We start from the raw sequence: 22,578 nt of genomic DNA, 5'->3' as shown, positions 1-22,578 counted from the left end.
TTGGTTAACACGACTGACTCGGCCAGTATCAACATGTTTACCTAGAGACTGATCTGATTAAAGGCGTTGACCATGTACCTATCCAACTAGCATTCTTATCCCACTTACTGAATCAGCATGTGTTTTTTTTACCCAGATTGCACTGTTTTCAGCTCTTAATATCTCTGAAGTCTGATTCGGTCAGACGTTTTTGGTATTAAGAGTGTTTGTTTGTTTTTTTTTTTTCAAATAAAAGCTAAAACATCAATGTTTCATCTGAAATTTTAAGTGGTAAGTTGATCACTTAATACCTCTTATTTTTCATCTCTCGATCTCTCATAGCTCTCGATTTTCAGATTTCTCGATCTCTCACAGCAATCGATCCCCAAATCGCTCAATTACCAATTCAGTGTTAGAAGTATAAACATTAGCAATGAGTTTGTGTGTCTTTCAAATTCAAGATGTGATTTATACAAAAAGCATTGATGCTGAAATTATATATACAAGGTAATGTAATAATTCATGTTATTTTGAGGTTGTAAACCAAGAGCATCTTCAATGTTTATGCAATAAGTTGCACCAAATTTGGTCTACAAATTGATATCCCAATAAATTTGACTCCAATTTATACATTAAAAGAATTATTTCAATCAAAAGATCTTTGGCCTAGCGGTATGTGAGTCATTGGCCTCCTAGGAAGTCAAAGGTTCAAACATCACCAAAGGTGAGGAGAGTGTGTGAGTTTATTTGTTCTATTTGCCGTATATAAATATTATATACTTCAAAAAAAATATTTCATTAGACTACTAGAGATGAACATTATCTCGGTTTTTTTGGGCACGATTCAATCAGCTAGAAAGAGTACAATATGGAACAAAGACTGATATGATCCTAGGTTTTGAAACTATAAGCGACGTGGGTCTGACAGTCTCACCTAATCCTTACCGAGTTCTTAGTCCAAAACAAAGTTAAATCAGATATCATAGTTCTTTCTATAAAGGCCTTAATTATATTAATGATACTTTTTATATTTAATAAATTATGTGAATTAATCAATAATTATTCAGATATCATATCATGACAAGTACTTTTGATGAATAAAAAAAAACGAACCTTCACAGCAAAAATATCGTAAAGGTTACCTTCACAACGTTTTGCTGTGAAGTTTCAAGTGTAAAAAAGTGGTTTCACGGGTCTCACGTGATCCCAAGTCTGTATGTGTATGTATGTATATGTATATGTATATGTATATGTATATGTATATGTATATGCATTTTTCTGAAAGATTACCAAACAAAAAGAGTGTCAAAATAAGAAAACATGAGAACAGTCAAATTACATGCAATTACAGAAAATAGGTGTGCGGACAACTTACCCTCGACCTACGTCACACAAGGTACATATAATTTTACACGTTATTTGAGTTTTAAAATCACACGTGATCTGATCACTCCTGTATTTTTTTTTATCACCATTATCTTTTGAACCCAACTCAGATATTTTATATCAAACCGTTGATATAAAAATCAGACACTCCAGGTATCTTATATTTTATATCTATATGGAAGAGGGAATAATATAACAATATGATGTTAATTGCCACTTTGGAGCAACATTAGAATGAGTTCATTTGACTACACATGAAAAAACCTTTTTCTCCAAACATTAAATGTGCTTAGGTTCCATTGAACATATAATTCAAACGTCGATTACGATAGATATTGACCGATGAAATTTTGTTTATTCGTTCTCTTTGGGATAATCCAAGCACGCACTTTGAAGCAAAAGGTGACAACATCAGTATCAGCTTTTGGGGGTTGTAATTTTTTACCAAATAAAACCAACCAACATGTGAACAAACTGTATCGATTAAATGGGTACCAATTCAACTAGTATCAATTACAGTCAGTTGATACTACCATACCATGTATACAAGCTTGGTTGGTACCGAGTATTAAATGGGTACCAACGTAATTAGTATCTGACATGCGAGAGCAAGCACGAGAATCCGTCTTAGACACATCTATCTTTCTTAGTTTCATGTTGGCCTAATGAATTGAATATGAATAAAAGTCAGTCTTTTAGTAAGCATATATAAGCAGCTGTTTAGTGTATAAGCAATTCTTTAGCGGTCGCATTGGTACACTGGAGGTAGGTTGAAGATGACGTTACGCAACGTTCAGCACTAGTCTTCATTGTGTTTGACTTCAAAATACCAAGAGGATGAGCCCATTTGATCCATTTTCCTTTAGAAATATTAGCATACCAGCTGCTGAATATGCATGGTATCCACAACAATTGTAGCCACCGAGTTTATCAAGGCTGATGTCTTACATGTGCAATTTGTTGGGATTAGTCTTGTGTTTGGCATAGCCCGGGACACCCTTCTAGGAAAACTGTACTTGGTACCAACTTAACTGACTTAAAATATGTGATCATCATTGCTCATCACCCATTTTGCCAATCAGAAACTGTAGTAAACAGAATCAATCAGAGGATGAGATCAAACACAAACCTGAATCTGGGAAAGTCTCCAAGATTTCACATGAAAACAGAAACCAAAAATAAGCTCTGAACCTGCAAAAACAACATCCAAAGCTTGCCAGTTAGTCAGCACCTCGAACCATGACCACCAATTGGTCAAGCCAATCGACCCCCTGGTGCACCAAACCAATGACCTTATGGGTTGCACCATGGCTCACCTCCACTAACCAATTTGACCATATGGGTTGCACCATGGTTCACATGCACCAACCAATATGACCAGTCGGGTTGCACCATTGCTCACCTGCACTAACCAGTATGACCATACGGGTTGCACCATGGCTCACCTGCACTAACCAATTTGACCATTATGGATTGCACCATGGCTCACTTGCACTATGTATGAGAGAGAGAGAAGGAAAGAAAAAAGAGTAAATTGCTTTTTCATTCATCAACGACTAATTTCCTGTTTCTAATCCTACACTATGAGGGGAATGTGCCAAAATAATTCATTTTTAACCGAAAACTAACGCACGATTTCCCACCCACCAACCGGAAAAAAGGGTTACAGAAGTTGAAGGGCCACATGCTATACAATGTTACATAATTTTATGTGCAAAATGTTGTATCTTCCAAGAATCCATTCTCGGCTTCCTTCTCATCAGCATTCCAGATACAGCAGCAGGTTAGTGATTTTTGAATCGAAAACATCCCTCCTTTTCGTGCATTCAATATACGACATTCGGTACCATCAAAATGCACTGGCCCAGTTAGCTTTAAACCAAACTCGCATTAAAACCGAAATCCATCCCTACTATCCAATATCAGTAAATTCTGGAGATAATGAACAATCCTCGAGACCCAAAGTGAAACCAGGATCGTAATTATGGGGTACTAAATCGAAACTTCCTGCATCTAGACAAACCTCATTGCCCATTTCTAAGGAAGATGAACTTAGAAAATCATCGAACACGAGATCAGGAACAGAAGATGTTGAATCGAATCTCAAACACGAATCATTGGGAGATGATGATGGTGGTTGCAAATTGGGAGGAAGGATTTCATTGGAATCGATTATGGTTTTCTTCAATTTGGATTTAGAAGACTTCAATGGTGCTTCAGGATTCGGCAGCCTGTGTTTTCCTGACAGTTGAGATTTAGCCAGTGGTCTAGACTTGATGTCGCTTATCGGGAATGCTGATGGTGGCAAGCTTAAACCACCCTCAATGGTGGCCCTTGATGCATCCCTGCAGAAGGGTTCGTACAAAATGTGAAAATGTGTGGATTGATATATATTAAGAATAACAAGACATTGCATGATCTAACAGGCACCAGAACAAAATCGGCCTTATAGGACGTCAAAGATATCTAAATGTCTTAAAAGACTACTTCATATGACGGAACCAAACAATTTTTTGTCCTATATAAAGGTGTTACAACAGGATATCAAAACATATTTGGTCATCCTAACAAGTTTTTAGGCCCCTTTTGAAATAAAATGTCCTATTAGCTTTTTTATATGACACTCTTTTGAGAAGTGTCCTATGAAAGTGGCTTATTCACTAAGCTTCTAGGGGGGGGGCTTTATGCAGAAAGCCAAGTTGTTAACAGCTTAATAAGCTTAATAGGACTCACAGATTATTCGGTCGGCTATACATGACTGTTTGGTGGCGGCTTAATGATGTAGAAAGTGGCTTATTCAGTAAGCTTCTAGGAGGGTCTTTATGCAGAAAGCCAAGTTTTTTCCAAACCTTCCCCTCCCAACTAAAAACACGCTCCTATCTAATGAAAAAAAAATTTCCCAAACGAAAACCTTCCCAATCTATACAGACAGATTAACTCACACACACAATTTTATCCATGCAGGACTAAATGGAAAACCAACCAAACAGTCCCTTACGACATATTTGACGTTGTATAAAGCCGATTTTGTTGTAGTGTCTACCGTCAAAGTCGAAATGAAATTACAAACAGAAAATACCCGACACTTTACACCTTACATAGGATAATGGATAGCTGAGGTCCCAAACATACAAAAACCATAGCAACCAGCCTAAACAATAATCATGGTTTAGAAAGTTGATGCGAGAATAGATTCATACCTGAAACGACATTCAGCAGTATCCTTGGATGATCTAAAATGCTGATTCCCGCCCATTGTGATGGGTTCGGATGATACTGGTTCTGAGACATCTATCGACAGAGATACAGCCGATGGCAATGGAACACTTTGATCATCCCTTCCTGAAGAAAACTCTAGAGTAATTCCCACCTGGTCAATGGCTTGAGCTTCATTTCTTTCACTGAAATTGGAAACTCTTTCCTCCCTTGGTACATTTTGAGAGTTTTCAAGTGCGTCAGCTACTAATATGCTAATCTGGCTTAGGTTAGTGAACTTCATTTTTTGTGATTGTGGCCTAATGGGGTCTCGAGAATTATGAAATCTTGCGCTTCTGAGAGGCAATGGGGTTTTCCGGTGACCATAACGAGTAGTTGCCCTCCACACAGATGCAAGTAGGTGAAAGAAATGCTTCTGAAGAGTGTACGCTTGATCAGGCAATTCCGATACCATATCCAACAACATCTTGGCATGCTCCTACAACAAAAAAAACCATCTCGCCATTATACACAAACACTTAAATATACAGTAAGCAACAGAGTTCAACAACCAAGTCAAAACAAATAAATGAGTATAATATGTACCGGGAAAGTTGGAATGAGAACTTAAATATTTTGAAAACCTGGGAATCAACCATCTTATTAATTAGTCATGATGAATAACCCTAACATATTCATGAATACCATGCTTTTCATTATTCATGATATCCATCATGAATATCTATCACGATATGCATCACGAGTAGTGGGTTCTCAAGTTCTCAAAATCTACAAAGGATAGATATCAATTTAATGCTAATAAACATAAATGGAAAAATGATGCTCCGTCCATAGCATAACAAATGCAAACTTTTCTTTTTAGGTTGTCGTAAAATAAATGCTTCCGTCCCCTTTCCAATTATTTCAATCCAAAATTACCTATTGGCACTTATAGTCATCAAGAAAGATTGGCAGCTTTGGCTTTGGTTCATACACTTCCTTTAGTTTGTCATCATGAAGGAACATTTTTTATAACTAGAAGGTCATGCTCCTGATTGAAAACTCATATAAGGTCATTCAACCAAAGAACCCATAAAGCTAAGTGCTCGATCGAGTGTTGCATTTATTTTGGGAAGGAGTATATAAACTGTCAGGCACTAATGAAGATGCATGCCGATGTCAAACAACTAATCTTTTTAAGATGGAAGGATGCGATAATTGATAATGAATTACCGACCAAAGACATTGAAGATATTACTCCATCCGTCCCAAAGTAAATTTCAAGAATGGAAAAAGCACAGTCTTAGAAATGTGTAATTATTACACTTTTTAATTGACTAAATGACAATTTTACCCTATATAATAGAGAGGCTAATGAATTTATCCATCTCGTAGTTAAGGGTAGAATTGGAAAGTAGTCACTTTTAAATGCAGACATTTATTTTAGGACAAACTAAAATAGAAAGGCGGACTCTTTATTTAGCTTACCTCGGTTACTCTCAGAAGAGCTTTGCCAACACCAACATTACTTGATTTTTCGTTATGAAGATTGTCAGAAGTAGACAACACGTATCTCTGTACGAGCTCCCTATACCTCTCGCAACAATGAACGGGATGACGAAGAATTCCTCTGTAAAACCCTCCTGTTGTCATTCCGTTCAGAACATCACTAGCCAGACTCCAATTTACACCATATTCATGTACCACGGCACAAAGTACCGCATCCTCCAATGATAACCAAGAATCTGGTGCCGGAAGACAATCATTCGGCCATATGCTTCCCTTCTTTAACTTCTCCAGCCTTATGGTCATCACCCGTTTAACAGGCATCGAAGCGATAGAGATTTTCACTCCTGTTTTGCTTCTGTTGACGGGCTTATGATCAACCTCAAGATTGCTTCCACATAATTTCATTTCTTTTGGTTCATCTTGCTGCTCGGCTAAAGAATTTGAATCCACATCTAAAGAGCTCGGTTCAGAATTCTTCTTGACCTTTTTGGACTTCTTGGTAATCTTCACTTCACCGTCATCCACTGGTTTTTTGCGTTTCTTCACCAGGATCAACTCATCATCAAGTTCATCGTCAACTTCTATTGGTGACTCTACGTTTGTAGTCTTTGTGTCGGAAGATAGAGCTTCTTTTTTCAAAGATTTGAACTTTGTTTTCTTTGTCTTCTTCTTTGACTTGGGTTTCCGAACAATCGTTTCATTCCTGCTTAGAACGAGTAAGAAGCACCTAAATCAGAAATGTTCTTATTGAACTCCTAAAAAAGGAAAAAGAGGAACCTCTTTATGCAAATTACTAAATCAGAGCATCTCCAAGAGATTCCCCAAAAATGGAGAAAATGGACATTTTGGGCATGTTTTTTGCTCCAATAGATTCTCCATGACCTTCCTCTAAAATGGAGAAAATAGGAGTGTTAAAATCTCTAAATTTGGAGATCACCCCAAAAATTATTACAATGAAATATTATTTAATATATTTCCACCAATAGGAAACTTTGAAAATAAATATTTAGAGAGATAATATTTTATTAGATGAAAGGAAGATTTTAATAATATAATCAATGTTGTAATCTCCAAAACGGAGAATCTATTGGAGTTGAATGCATTTTTGTTTTAGAGATTTTGAAGTTCCATTCTATAATTTGGAGAAATTTTGAAGAATCTTGTTGGAGATGCTCTCAATACGGAATTACCGTATTTATCAGAACAAGTTGTAATCATTTAAAATCAAGCATAAAGTCTCGAGTGTACTACACTATATGCAACATTAAAGTGACCAAGATACTCAAATGATTAGATGAACCAGACCAAGAACGAGAAATTTGGTTTTCAATTTGAATTCTTTCTTAGCAGTCAAATAACTAATTTACTATGCCCGAATAGAAATAGTAGTCTTGTACCTCCAGTCGGAAGTATATAAATTTAACATTGACAACCTAAAATGAAGGAAAGCGATTGCTCCGAATAAATTTATTAGATCCATGAGACAACTGATAAAAAACTTTCTAGGTCAACGGTAGTAAAAGGTTTGGGTTAGTTGAAATTCATAGGATCGGTTCCTAGTTTCTAAAATAAATTTCATGATAATATGTTCAACAAGAAAATGATCGAGTAGTTTTCCAAATATAACTTTGCATCAGAACATCAACAAGAAAATCTTTTTAGAATGCTCTTACTTCATTGAGTCAGATTCCGCTTGTTCCTTCTCTCTAGCTTCCATTTCACGCTCTTCCATCAACTACAAAAATGTAACAATGGTGGGACTATCAGCAAGTTGAGCAAGGAGATCGCATACAGACAGATTTATAAATATAGATTAATGTGCCCACCTGATGTTCAGCCAATGCTTTGACTTGTTCTTGGTATACCTTTGTTGCAAACTCAGAATCCCATCCTGAAAAACAGCATGAAACCAAAGGTGTTTAAAAGGTTGTTCAAGAATGCACGTATTATATGTTCTTATTTCATAAGCTGGAACATCTATCATGCATTCATGGTGGTATCCAAGGTTGATATGTTCCAGGAGGGTCAGGTTTAGGGAAACCCCCCCCCCCCCAAATTGAAAATTTGAGGAACACCCTGGGTAACCGTTCATTTGGACGGTCACATGTGCATACAAGTAATTTGTAAGCAATTTGTCCGGTGTGCACATGTGCATAAAAACCAAGAAACAGCTTCAGTTACTTGTATGCACATGTGCATACTATCCAGATGAATGGTTACCAGTTTTTCATTTTTTGGGGGGGTTTTCCCCTGAACCTCCCTCTGTTCCAGGAAATCAGAAATGACCAAGATACTTAAGCTGAGAACTGATCACATCCGGGACTTCTAACTCCTGACAGTATGGAAATCAATGTTTATCTCGATAAGCCTAAAAGGGTTTCTTTATCCACTATCGATATTATACCAGATATGCTTTTGCAGTCAAGATTCAGAACCATTGCCTTTTTGTAGACTTCTCTAACAACGTATGAAAATTTGAATAAAATATAAATCAATAAGAACTTCGTAAACAATGACAGCAAAAAGAAGGAACTCACTTTCATAGACTAAAGGTTCCTCATCGTCATCACCTTCTGCTTCCATGTCCTCCTTTAACTTCTCGATATGATCCAACTCCCATTCAGCTTCTTCAAACCTATCCTGGGGCTCTATCAAGGCACTGTCAATAATAGGATCCCAGAGCTCCAGAAAACGTACTGCATAACGTTCAATTGGACGAAGTTGATCGTCAAACGATAAGATCTCCTGACCCGAGGCTGCAGCTGCTGCAGCCATCTGTTTGACATCATCCAGCATGTCAACATCATCTTCATCCTTGACCAAATTCATATCCATCTCTTCATTCGGGTTACTACAATTTACATGTTGCAGATTGTCTTCTACTGGTGCCGTAACTAATCCACCATGATCGGCTGATTCATCAAATTTCACATCTTCATCATTCAATAACTCATCATCTTCCAGTTTCCCGATGGCTTCTTCGGTGAATTCTTGGTTGTCCACCGCCTCTTCCTGTTCAACTTTCTTTAGCGCCATGTAGTCCGCTTCATCTTCTGCATGCTTCAATGCAGCCTCCACGTCCGCATTAGACACCGGGACTTCAACCCCATTAGTCCGAGTCTTCTCTTTCTGTATATTATTTACAGGAACCGTTCCGTGTCCCGAGAACAATTCCAACGGATCAAGCTTTTTGAAAAACTCGGTGTTGTACTCTCCACTCTGAATCACCAAATCATCAAGAGCCCGCTTTTGCTTTGCCTTTTTTAAAATGTTCTCTTCAATGGTGCTCTCGCTGATTAAACGGTAAATATTTACTTCACGTGTCTGTCCTATCCTGTGACACCGATCTTGAGCTTGTTGATCCATTGCAGGATTCCAATCGCTATCATAGAATATAACAGTATCTGCACCTACCAGATTGATACCTACACCGCCACTACGAGTTGACAAAATGAAAAGAAAAAATTTTGGGTTCGTATTGAACCGCTGCATTAGAGTTTGCCTCTCTTCAGGCGGGGTGGAACCATCTAAACGCATGTACGTATATCCATATAAATTTATGAAAGCTTCCAAAACATCAAGCATTTTCGTCATTTGAGTGAATATTAGTGCTCGATGACCTTCTGATTTCAGTCGTCTAAGAAGAACAGCAAGCTCTTGCAGCTTGCCACAATCAAACTGTATTAACCGCCTATCGGGAAAATAAACTTGCCTCCGGACAATAGCAGGACGAATAGGTGTTAGTAGGGGTGATAGAAGTGTTGAACATCTCGCCTTGTAATTTTGGTCTATGAACACGGAAGTTCCGGATTTGCTGCACCATCCAGCAGGCGAAGGAGCTCTTGCTGCCGGGATTGCAAACATGAAACTCTCGACCTGATCCACCATCTGCTTGAACCGTTCAACCGGAGACAGTACAATGTCTGTAAGCGTAGAGACGGAAATGGGATTTGGGACAGAGACGATATCTCGTAAACCCGTTGAATACAAGGGTTTTCTCCTGCACCTCAAAGAATTCCACCATGCAATCGATGCTACCCGTTCCTTAACTTCTTTTAGTCTCTCTTCTATAAGTGCCTTTTGAATTTCTTCAAAGATATTAAACCCACTCGACTCTTTCCCAAACTTGATTTTGCTTTGAACTTGTTCTGCACGCTCCTCAATTAAGCTCGAGGGTGTGGCGATGGCTTGAACTTCATCACTCTCCCATGATGTCATGCCGAAATCAAGATGAGTGAATATGAACCCTAATTCACAAAGATCAACAGTAGAAAACGGACTGGAAGCAAGCACTGAACAAACAGAAGAACAAAACTGGATGTCGATGCCATTCATATCAAAAGAACTAATAATGGGACGACCTTCAAATAAGTCAGGATGGTTGCAAACTTTACGGAGTTGCATTATAACACTTATCATCCCAAAAAAATTAGAACTTGCAAGAGTAGCTTGCGTCTCTGAGCTAGCTATGAAATCTTCGTACAAATTCCGCTGCCTCCTCGAGAGTCTACAGTATATAACATGCTCATGTTTCATCGGTAACTGTTTCTCCACGTCCCTCTTTAGGCGACGGAGTATAAAAGGACGGAGCACGTTATGCAGTCGGTCAACTACTTCTTTATTTACTTTTTCTTGACCTTCAACCATTCCAGATATCGGATTACTGAACCAATCTTTAAATTCTTGATGAGACTGAAAAATGTGTGGCATCAAGAAATGCATTAAAGACCACAGTTCCATAAGATCGTTCTGCAGAGGGGTACCCGTCAAAAGAATACGCCGCTTTGTGTTAAAATTTAAAAGCGTTTGCCATCTCTGAGACTTCCAGTTTTTTATGAGATGGGCTTCATCCAAGATCAGGTATTTCCATTTCTTCCGCTTGAAAATTTTCGAATCCTGAATAACAAGTCTGTAAGTCGTTATGCATACATGAAAAGAATTCGGTTTCAGCCATCCTTGTCTCTTGTGTTTACGCTCCTTTGCACTTCCGAAATACGTCAAGATTTTAAAAGCCGGGCACCATTTTAGAAACTCCGTTTCCCAGTTGAGCATGACACTAGTCGGTACTACAATGAGATGGGGACCCCATATCCCCTTTTCACAAGCGAGATGTGCAAGCAAAGCTATCGTCATAATTGTCTTCCCAAGCCCCATTTCATCGGCAAGAATCCCGTTAAGTCTTTTTTCGTACATCGTCACTAGCCAGTCCAATCCAATGTGTTGATATTCACGGAGAGAGAACTTCAAAAGAAAAGGGTATTTTGTCCGCACTTTAGTTGTCAGAAACGTATTGCCTGTTGGCTGTGCTGATCTAGCAGCAGCTGCTGCATCAGCAATTCTGTCCTCATTCTCCCCACCCTCATCAACCGTTTGATCTGGCTTTTCTTCCTGTTCACTAGTAGAACATTTGACTGAATGGAGTTCGGTAGGTAAATCGGCTTCAGCCATGGAAACATGCTGAATATCTCTAGAACAGTTGACCGGGATTTCAATAGGTGAATGAACTTCATCCAAATCCAATTGAACATGCTGCAGATCAACTTCAGTCTCTTGATGTGCCGAAGAATCAGACAAATCTACAGATTCAGACGCACCTTCAGACTCTGAATCCTCCTCTGTACTTCTATTAATGTCAGAATCCTGTTATAAATAAGGGAAAATAATATTAGAAAATAGCAAGAACTTACAAGCAACAAGTTGTCACCCTTATCAACATACCTGTCTATACCTTGCAAGCAAATCCTCTATTGGAATTTCACTCTCATTCTGCAATAATGCAATCTGCAAAACAATAGCTTGGTTCATAAGATATTATTTTCAACACTTAATATTTATAATCCCACATAAGATTTGGAGAATATCCACGCCCATATGAAGAAAAAAATCCAATATTCTCGTGTGGATACTTGGTATGAAAGATGCACCATGAATATGACAGAAAGATAAAATCTCAAAGTCAAAAGGCAATCTATTCACCTCATCTACTGTATCATCAGCCTCGGCCTTTGCTAGTTCTTCTTCCTCCAGCAAGGTCGTTTCATCATCCTGCATCCAAAAACAAATAGTGAAATAACATGGATATATTAGGTAAATTCAAATCAAAAAGAAGTTGCAGCCTTTGACAAAATAGACTTGCTATTGACTTTGACCCCATAAAAGCGCTTATAAAGTAGTTTACCTTTTAGCTTATTAAAAAAGCCCAGTTTGGTTATTTATAAACTATTTTTTTGAAAAGCTACTTAAAGTAGCTTTTCTTTGAAAGATATACATTTCATGCACTTTCACATAACAAGATCCTAATACCATAAAATGGCTGTGTAAATCATTGTGAACCTAAGAACTGCAAGATAACATAGTGGTTGAATGTGAACAAGAGGGTGAGAAAAATAAATGTGTAAATCCTAATTTGCAGAAAAAGAAGTGGGAGAAGTTTTCCTGTACCCAAGCAAATTTATAAGGCAACACAGACACAAGATAACAAGTTTCAGAATTTTATAATACATCATATTTAATATAACATACCTTTTCCTCTCCATTTGCAAGTATAAAGTCGCCATCCTCCTACATAAACCATGAAATGATATGAATATATATATATATATATGTGTGTGTGTGTGTGTGTAAGAATGCATGGGTGTGTGTAACTATATTGCATGGTAAACCACTCAATGTCCATCAAATTTGCTCAACCAGTCAACCATGAACAGACAAATAATGAGCAAGTCGTCATTAGGAAGTGGTGCACAACTACTAAGCTAAAAGTAAAACAGCAAGGCCACTTGAGGAGGATAAGTGTGCATGAAAAGTAAGGACCCACAAATGTGACATTGCCAATTACTGAATCGCTTTACTAAAAAAGCAGGCAAATCACAGGATTATTGAATGGCGGGTGCCAATTTCTTGCAAAATACTGATAACAAAAATCCAACTAAAGAAAGGGCCATGCCATGCTTATAAACATGCAAACAAATAATCCCTTTTGTGTGACAAAGTTATCTTTTGCAAACAACTATAGGTTTTTCGTTTGTAAGTCGCAAGAAAATCCTCTTCCACACACAGAAATCAAATGAGAAGTGGTTATTCAAATGATAATTATATGTCTGCATAAACATCATGTATACATACAGATATTTAGGATTACAAGATTAGTAGATATCATGCAGCAACAACAACGAAGAAATATATATATATATATAGAGAGAGAGAGAGAAGGGGGGGGAGGTTCAGGGGAAAACCCCCACAAAATTTTAAAACTGAAGAACACCCGGTAAACAGTCATTTATAACGATATGCACATGTGCATACACATAGTTCAAGCTGGTTCTTGATTTTTATGCACGTGTGCATGTTATGCACGTGTGCATGTTATTCACATGTGCATACCGGACAAATTGCTTACAAATTACTTGTATGCAACGGTTACAAGGGTGTTCCTTAATTTTTTATTTTTTGCGGTTTTCCCCTGAACCTGAACCTATATATATATATATATATATATATATATATATATAATAGTCAACAAGTAAACAGTTATGATTGGTTGAATGAGGTTTTCACGGTTTTTACAAATTGAGTGATTTTTATTTGAACCCAGCCATATATATATATATATATATATATTGGCCNCGGTTACAAGGGTGTTCCTTAATTTTTTATTTTTTGCGGTTTTCCCCTGAACCTGAACCTATATATATATATATATATATATATATATATATATATAATAGTCAACAAGTAAACAGTGCGGCTTAGAGCATCTGAATCCAGAAGCTGTCACTTACACTAATCCAGCCATATATATATATATATATATATAATAGTCAACAAGTAAACAGTGCGGCTTAGAGCATCTGAATCCAGAAGCTGTCACCTACACTAACCCAGCCATGTGAAAATGCCAGTCAAGAGAGGCAGGGTTTATGTTGTTGATCAATTTTCGTGTATGTTAAATACTTGGGATGTAGTTGACACAATCCATGAACTCGGCTAAAAGGCGGAAATAATTTTGTAACACGAGCAGAAACCAGTTTACCAACAAGTTAACTGATAACTTACATTTTCATCATTAAAGTCTAATTCCAAATATTTTTTGCGCCCCTCTTGAAGTCCTTTCCTCTTTCTAATGCCATGTTTCTCGACTTCTGAATGATGATTTTTTGAAACTGATAAGCCGCCATTACTTTCAGCCTGTAATAAGACCAAGGAAATGTATCATGCTCTGCAGTGAACTTACTTCACAATTTATATTAGTAACCATAATGAAGACCTACAACTTACACAATGACGACTCCGAGCTGGTTGAGTACTCTTTCTCCTTAATATATGATCAGAACTGTCATTTCCGTTACCTGCAAAGAAAAGTAATCAACAGTGAACCCATTTATGATTGAAACAATAAAGACAAACCACATTACTTACACCGAGAGTCATCTTCCGATGCCTGGGTTAGTTCAGCTACACCATCAGTCTTTCCTGGAGTACTTTCTGTATTATCTGAAGATACTCAGTGATTAAGATTAGTTCGGGTGCAGAGATAAAGGACCAATTCAGAACTTTAATCTCGAGAGAGTGAGACAAAAGTGAGGTGAAAGAGAGATCGCTTTCCCGAGCTCATCTAGCATTATGGTGGGGGGTTTTACTGTCATTTTCAATGCGCATTTTCGGTTCTTTTTAACATTCATACAATCCATTCAAAGTTATGAAAACTTCTACTAAATACTGTATAGAAGATCTTAGATCATGCAATGTAAACTCCGGCAGCGAAGCAGAAAGTACTTCGGCAGCCTCAGATTCATAAAGGTAACAATTCCTACTTCAAATTATAAAAAGAAAACAAGTTTCATCGAACAATCTAGGAAGCATATTCTCGAATCAAACCCACCACATTGAATGACAAGCTAACTAGTTGCAAATGACTTCAACCAAATGGAAGATAAATTGAGGCAGAAGAGGCTCAGAATGACTAACCTTCTCCAACTGCATAACGGCGGAGTAACTCCTCAAGGGGTAAATCTACTTCATTGTGCAAAGCTTCTAGTTCCTCTCGTCTTTCATCTTCAGTTATGAGGGCTTCATCTTCCTCAATCGTATGCTCATCATCTTCCTAAAGCAGCAACAAGAAAAAGACATTTGAGCTTAACTTCAGCTCATATGCACTATTTAAATAATTGTGGTCTTGATCGAGCATTTCACAACCCAAGTGCACTAAGGGGCTGTTTGGTTGGTTTTTCATCAAGACCTGTATGGATAAACCTGTCGATGTGGAGTATGGATTAGGAAGGTTTTTGTTTGGGAGGGTTTTTTCATGATGGAAGGAGCGTGTTATTTAATTGGGAGGACGGGTTTAGAAAAAACTTGATTTGCTGCATAAAGCTCCCTTTAGAAGCTTAGTGAATAAGCCGCTTTCTTTATCATTAAGCCACTACCAGACAATCATGTATAGCTGACCCAATAAGTTGTCCCTCATTAAGCTGCTAAAAAACAGGCCCTAAGGCTCCTCGGCTATGCGTGCTTTGGGAAGGGAAGTCCTTGAACAGAGCATTCCCCTTGCCTTCTGCAAAGAGATTGCTTCCTGATTTCAACCCATCCCTAACGAAACCAAGAAAATAGGCCTTGATTATAGGTTTTTTAAACCCTAGGGTGGCTGCAATTTGCTAACAATATATATAGAGTTCAGAAACTATTTGTTTAATTACGTTTGTCTCCCTTTTAAATAATTCTATCCTTTTATATGTAAGTAGACGCCAACTTACGTTTCCTCCAACCCAAGACCTTAATCCTTCGATTTGCATATGTGAACCACTATAGACCCATGTATGTTAAAGGGAGCACAGCTGGTGTGGCTGAGCTGCTACCTTTTATCGTTCAATTGAAGCGATTGTTGGGCCACAAGCACTTGTATGGAAAATTCAGAAATGAGTGAAGGTGCAGTTTCGCCCGTTGTCCTAGGCAAAACTACCTCCATTGATCCAGGACACACTATTCCATTTCCGTTCTAACCTGAGCATCTTTTGGGTAAATTCTGTTTCTAAAAGTTGAAGAACCGATGGTGATGCTTCAAAGAAGACTAGGTTATATTATTTGCATTGTTTGGCTTAACTGTCTATAAAGAAAAGGAAGTGAAGACTGAAGAGATGGCTACTTTCTAAGTTGAATATAGTGTGTAACTAAATAAAATGGAGATTCTTTGTGTTTTCCGGCTGTATAGCCGTGTCTAGTAAACTTTTGGATGAGTAACTTCGACCCTGTAACTTCCTTGTGTATATGTGTGATTCTATTCCTTCCACTGTTTAATACAAGATACTTCTTATCTTAACATGACATATGTGGGGTGTGTTTGAGAATAAAATAAATGAGTTCCCTAGGGTCAGGTTTAAGGGAAAACCGCAAAAGAATGAAAAACTAAGGAACACCCTAGTAATGATTCATTTGTAAGGTATGCACATGTGCATAGAGGTAATTTGTCTGGTATGCACAAGTGCATAGAAACCAAGAAACAGCTTCAATTACTTGTATGCACATGTGTATATCATCGAGATGAATGGTTACCAGGGTGTTCCTCAGTTTTTCATTTTTTGACGGTTTCCCCCTAAACCTCCCCTACAGTTAAAAAGAAAGAGAACAAAAACTTACTGGTTCCTTTTCAGACTTATAGTCTTCGTCAATTTCTAAAATATCTGACTGGGACTCTGCCAAAAGGAATAAATCAGGTCATGTAAACGTCCTCAACAAGGGAATTCGAGATATAATTTGAACTTCGGAGAAACACTTTCTTCATACCAACATTTGGTTCAGCACACCCATTGATATCGGTATGATCTTCATATTGAATTGCCGGTTGTTCCTGCACCAAGGATGAATGCACATGCTGACGAGGAGATGAATCCCCAAGATTTTCTGCCAGCATTGTTGAATACCTGAGATCATCATTGTTTCGTAAACATGCATAATAAGTAGGCGTTTAAGGCTGAGTATCCAAAAAGGCAAAACTTTATTAGACGCATAATCTTACCTTTCTGTTTGTCCTAAAAGAAACTGAAGCTGCTTATCAAGCGCTTTTTTCTTCTTTTGATCAAGCTCTAACCGATGCTTGTATAGCACCTGCAGTCACATGATATTTCATGAAGCATTACAATTTTGTATCCAAATTAAAAAGTAACCTGCAACTCCCCCATATATTAAATTATGAAAATGGCTTGCCAGCTTCTCAATTTTCGTCCAAAACTTCTTCACGTCTTTGGAAATGTTGAGTGCAACTTTTTTCATCCGGAGCTCTTCCTCCTGATCATTTGCAACGCAACATTGACAATTTGAAGATCAAATCAATATCTAATTAGAGTTTCCATATGATAAAATTTGTAAGATTAGGAGAACAACCAACCTTCACTCGTCTTTCTCCTCTTGTGGCCTGATCCACCATACCTTTGCTGGCCCTTGTGGCAATCTTCTTTGCCAGGGCCAATTTCCATTTTCTCTCTGACTCGAAATCCTGATAGTAAATAGTATTTTGCAACAAAATGTTCACAATTCATTAATCTAATGACAAGTCCGTGAGAATATCTAACATTTATGCCAAAATACAACGGCCGATATAGAACAAAATCATACCTTTGATAACCACACCATCTCTTCTAGAAGATGGTCCCAATGAGTTCTGGGCCGCCGGGGTTCTTTGGGTGGTTCAAGTGCCTAGAATAGGATTGATGGTCAATAATGTATATGTGTTTGAGCATGGTCCGCAACTTGGCAGTAGTATATATCATTACATAAATGTGAAAAATGAAGAAAACATGTTTCATCAAAGTACATGGTAACATACCGACAGTTCTTCCAGTGGCAGATGCTTACCTCTTTCAAGTTTTAACAATGTGTTGAATATGAGTTATGAGTTACAAATATGCAAAGTATGATATCTCATCAGAGCCAAGCAGGTGTTGCTAAAGTGTATCAACCTTAAATCTATAATTGACATCAAATTAAAAAAATTGTAGCAACATCATTGGAAACATTCCTTGTATGATGTAAGACGAAAATCATCTATAAAGAAGTTGCTTAGAGAAAGGAAAAGTTGCCGCCTTTTAAATGACTAAAATACGACTATAGTCATCCATTTATGTGTTTGAAAACATTACAAAATAAAAGTAAGTGTTGTCCTTCAGCTCATAAGAATGTGCATAACCTTTTCTCTTTCGATATTCGAACTCAGCATAAGTCTTAAGGTCAGGCCTCTTCCCATCATTACATGCATAAGCTACAATACACCTTAATTACTTGAAACCCTGATATATGCATTAGAAATCCCAAACCAATGAAGAGCTAAATCCAACGATGCATGTCAACCTACTATTTTAAGGGGTTATACTCTCACCCTTGGGTTTGGGGTCTTCTCGGAAACAGCACCTCTGTCTCTTGAGCCAGACGTAAGGTATGCATACATCCTACCCCTCTCAGGCCCTACCTCTTGATGGAATATATTGGATTTGTTTGATTTGGCTTGGTTATTCACTTATTCTCACTCTTGGGTTTGAGAATATTTTAAACAACGAGACAATCGTAGGGGGAGCATGGGAGTTTGAGAGGAAACGGAATTAATGGAAGTTCCCTAAAAAGAAAAGGTATAGACAGAAGCACCAAAAGCCTGGGATACCGGATGAAGGTGTTATCAAAACTTCCATCAACTATGCAACCTAAGGATTCTTATCCACCCATGGTACATAAAAATAGCTTCATCTATGTGTGTGTGTATATATATATTAATATATATAATTACATTCCTTGCAATCCCAAAGTTCCCTGTATCAACATACATTGTCCCTTCACTGTACTCAAACTTATCATCTTCTACTTAATTTCTTCTTTCTCATCTTTCGAGTACAAGCAACCTAATCTATCAATAAGTTGGCAAAAAAACAGAGACAAAAGCAACCTTTAATACATGAAATATTTATGCAAAGTAGGATTTCAACTTGGCTACATGCTTGAATACAAAGATGCAAATTGCAAAGCATATCCTCAATCAACCATAAATAACAAATAAAACCGTCACTTCCACATAATGTTAAGTAAAGCAACTACAACCAAATGGTCTAAAGATTTTGCAGGGACAGATCTAAGGATTAACATGTGCAGCAACCTAAAGAAAATGCTACTAGTACATGTTTCTTCATGCAAAATGTACCCAAACTCACCTTTTGCCGCTTGGCCCTCGTCTCATGATCAAGTCTAGACCTTGGACCTTTAGAGGCCATTACTTCCTCAGAATTCAGGGCATTACTTCAATAATTCTGCATCAAAAACCAACAAGAATAATCACTTCTCTTACTAAATTCCCTCAATCAATTAGCATAGAAAGTTTAAAGTACAGCCATGCCCAGCTGAGATTTGCAAAAAATGTAAGAATAATTGGCTAAACAAACTATAGGAAAACCAAACAAGGATACAAACCATGTACAGAGGAAATAGCCAAAAATGATACCAATGTGGTAAATTACGGTCCTAAGTTCAAGAAGAAAAAATAACAACAAAAATGCATAAACGTTCTTCACAAAATGTACCAAACTAAAACCTTCAAAAATCAAATTTCACACTTGTCTAGCAACAAAAACATAAGACACCCATTTGAGCTTCTTTTTTTCTTTCTTTTTCCTTCTTCTTGTCCATTCTTCCATTCCCAGTAAAACCCACGAACAACAAACAACAAATCTTGCTCCGAACCACATACGCCAACAACAATTGCATGCATGTATACACAAATATATGTATCTAGAAATTCAATAACTCACCAGCTGTAGAACAAGAAAAAGAAAAGCTCCTCGATCTCTACCGAAACAAACCCACCTCAAGGAGCAATCGGTAAGAGATTTGTTTGGTTTTTCTGGTAACTTTTAGGGTTTCGGAGACGGGTTTAAGCGCCGACGAGTAGTTCAGATCCGGTAAATTTATGAATTTTGAATTAATTTTTATAAATTTAAAGAAAATAATTTTGGGGAAAAGCGAAGAGAAGGAGTCTGTGAATCTTGGTTCGATGAGAAGGGATTTTGTTAGGGCAAGAGGCGTGCGATGATTTAACGAATGGAGATTGACGGAGTAAAATCTTGACGGCTTAAATTTTTGAGGTTTTGTTTATTAGTATTATTATTATTATATTTTTTTAAAGGAGAATAAATCAATTTACCAAAAAGAACTCTAGAGTGTAAAATTACATAAATATCCATGAAGATTTTATTTTCATCGTCTAATTTAATACATAATTTAATAAACTCGTTTTAGCGGGTTACGATAAGATAAATGAAATTTTTATCATTGGCGTTAGTTTGTTCGTGATTCAGATGAAATACATAATGATGATACCATTTAAATCATCGTTTTTATTGTTGTCAAAGGTATATTATTCACAAGGATAAATTCGTCATTTTGGTATTTAAGTTTTCCAAAAATAGACGATAATTGTTTGTAAAAATGTATTATTATTATAAGTTACTTTATTTTTTATACAACTAAATGATGAATCAAATATATGTTGTTTTGTAAATTTTAAGAGACGTCTGATAGATAGAGGTTGTTTGTTTACCTGTTAATAGTTTCATTAAGAGCAGTCTTTAAAGTCTGAATCACCAATGGGTGAATCTTTGTTAGGCAAAAAACAATTTGCCTCTTAATGGTTTTAAAATCATCTGAATGATTTTGTATCTTAGGTCTCCCTTAACCATTCAGCATCCTAATTTCATTCTGAATAATTATCAGACAATTATATTTCATTTTGCACTATATTATAAGAGCCTCTTAATTATTCTGATCACTTAATCATTCTACACCAAACCATTCAGCAACTGCCAAACAGACCCATAATTATTTTTACATGTATAGTTTAACTTGAATTCAGGGTTTTAACATTGTTTTGTTATAAATAGTGTTATTGTGTGGATATACAAAATACATAGACTAACGGTAAATAACCGAACTTTCTTTCCTTGAAAATTTTTGGGTATTTATTTTGCGTCACAACATCAATGCTACATTAAAATCTTTGTCTGAAATCGCATTTATTAGGCATGTGAAGTTGTAATGCAACGGCGATTAAAGTATAAGAATAAGAGAATCATGGTTGAACTTATTTATCGTAGTTGTTTGGTAATGAAACGTACGCAGTGATTACGGGTACACTCATGCACACAAGAGGCCCGCCCATAAAAACATCAAACAGTGTTACTTAGGGATTGTTTACCCAAATGTTTGTCCGATAAGTGCTTGCCTATAGGAGTCAACACTGTGATTTATTTTGATGGGTAAGATTTTAGTATGTCAAAACGTATTGAATGCAATAATTTACCGGGAAAAGCGCTTACTTGGGTAAGAGTCGTAATCTTCACTTACCAGGTAAGACTCTTCATCCTTCTCATCGCTCTTACCCGGTAAGATTATTGGCTCTTGTCGTGTTCATCCGATAAAGAAATCTATTTGGTAAGCACTTACCAAGTAAGCGTTTAGTAAACGGTCTCTTAGACGAGTTGTGCAAAATATAGTTGTTAAAAATCTTTATGGTATTGCACCATTGTTTTGTAGACGGTTGTTAATTATAACGCATGAAAACTCTTGCGTAGAGGTAACCAGCATTTTTAAAAAGAAAAATACAGTCCATAATAACCATTGAACTTACAAATATGGTCATTTTCCTGACAACTGTGTTTCTTTTTTGCAAATATGGTAAATAAACGTATTTCAAACTCATATTTCATAACCAAACACGACAAATTTTATATCCCATAATTCTTTTTCAAAACAAGTCAATGGTTCGATATGACGAACTACCATGGTGAAGTTACAAGATTATAAGATAACCCTCTACAAGAGGCCATTTTAATAACAGGGGAAACATGTAACGTGTGACCATGTATTTTATTTTGAAGTATTTATCGACAACCCAATATTGTTCTTATGATGTATCGACTCAAGTTGGCAACATTTGTGAACCAAACCCATAAAAGTGTTGTGGCGTAGTGTAGTGGTTGAATATTCCATTTGCCCATAGTTCAATTCCAGGTGTACACAATAATTGTGGCCACTGGGTTTACGAGAGTAGATTTATTGCGGTTACGATTTGTCAGGATTAGTCCAAGTATAGTATGAGTCACTCTTCCAAAAAAAAAAAAACATTTATGAATCTATATAGATGTTGGCCATATATAGTTTCACTATTACAAGGTTTTCTTACATTCATCTTGTTTCACAGTTGGATATGACATCAGTTGTTTTTTTTTTTTTTTTTGTGGTACTATGTGTTTATGTATTCTATAATATATGTCTATTTAAAATTGGTGTGCATATGTGTGTTGTTAAAAAATGGTTGAAACCAATGTGAGATTACAGGGAAGGACAAAGGTGGTAGACTGTCTGATGAGGAGCCAAGGAAGTGGTGGCGGTGGTAGGGGTGGCAGAGGCGGTGGACCGGGAATGAGAATCGAGATTTGATCAGAAAATAAATCGGGAACATAATGTTAATCCCTATACCTA

The 22,578-nt window shown here is 37.0% G+C and overlaps 1 protein-coding gene across 3 annotated transcripts; it reads right to left on the bottom strand.

Moving 5' to 3' along the window:
• Positions 1–2,884: 2,884 nt before the first annotated feature.
• Positions 2,885–20,031, bottom strand: LOC112518960 (protein PHOTOPERIOD-INDEPENDENT EARLY FLOWERING 1). Of its 3 annotated transcripts, none has more exons than XM_025126782.1 (21): positions 19,851–20,031; positions 19,257–19,352; positions 17,677–17,757; positions 17,450–17,557; positions 17,269–17,349; positions 17,081–17,169; positions 16,849–16,985; positions 16,702–16,757; positions 15,037–15,172; positions 14,488–14,562; positions 14,347–14,417; positions 14,125–14,256; positions 12,592–12,630; positions 12,046–12,114; positions 11,788–11,850; positions 8,607–11,709; positions 7,896–7,960; positions 7,743–7,804; positions 6,049–6,775; positions 4,566–5,059; positions 2,885–3,710 (listed from the first exon to the last, which is right to left on the bottom strand). In XM_025126782.1, exons 2-21 carry the CDS (start codon positions 19,314–19,316, stop codon positions 3,278–3,280), a joined length of 6,081 nt encoding a protein of 2,026 aa, XP_024982550.1. In that variant the 5' UTR covers positions 19,317–19,352; positions 19,851–20,031; the 3' UTR covers positions 2,885–3,277. The 3 variants fall into 3 exon arrangements, with proteins under 3 accessions (XP_024982550.1, XP_024982551.1, XP_024982552.1); XM_025126783.1 differs by having other exon boundaries at positions 6,049–6,772; XM_025126784.1 differs by lacking the exons at positions 19,257–19,352; positions 19,851–20,031 and adding an exon at positions 17,917–19,249.
• Between the last annotated feature and the right edge of the window lie 2,547 nt (positions 20,032–22,578).

The sequence above is a fragment of the Cynara cardunculus genome (genome assembly GCF_001531365.2).
Source record: "Cynara cardunculus var. scolymus isolate 2C chromosome LG 10, CcrdV1, whole genome shotgun sequence".
NCBI lineage: Eukaryota > Viridiplantae > Streptophyta > Magnoliopsida > Asterales > Asteraceae > Cynara > Cynara cardunculus.
The sequence above is the reverse complement of the archived record's forward strand: the minus strand, read 5'-3'. Positions and strand labels throughout refer to the sequence as shown.

Excerpts from the sequence above, each read along its gene's own strand:
- LOC112518960 (XM_025126782.1), bottom strand. The coding sequence starts at position 19,316 with ATGGCCTCTAAAGGTCCAAGGTCTAGACTTGATCATGAGACGAGGGCC. Across the intron at positions 17,170-17,268 it reads GGACGAAAATTGAGAAGCTG|GTGCTATACAAGCATCGGTT; the intron begins GCAAGCCATTTT and ends ATGTGACTGCAG. Across the intron at positions 7,805-7,895 it reads AAGCATTGGCTGAACATCAG|TTGATGGAAGAGCGTGAAAT; the intron begins GTGGGCACATTA and ends ACATTTTTGTAG.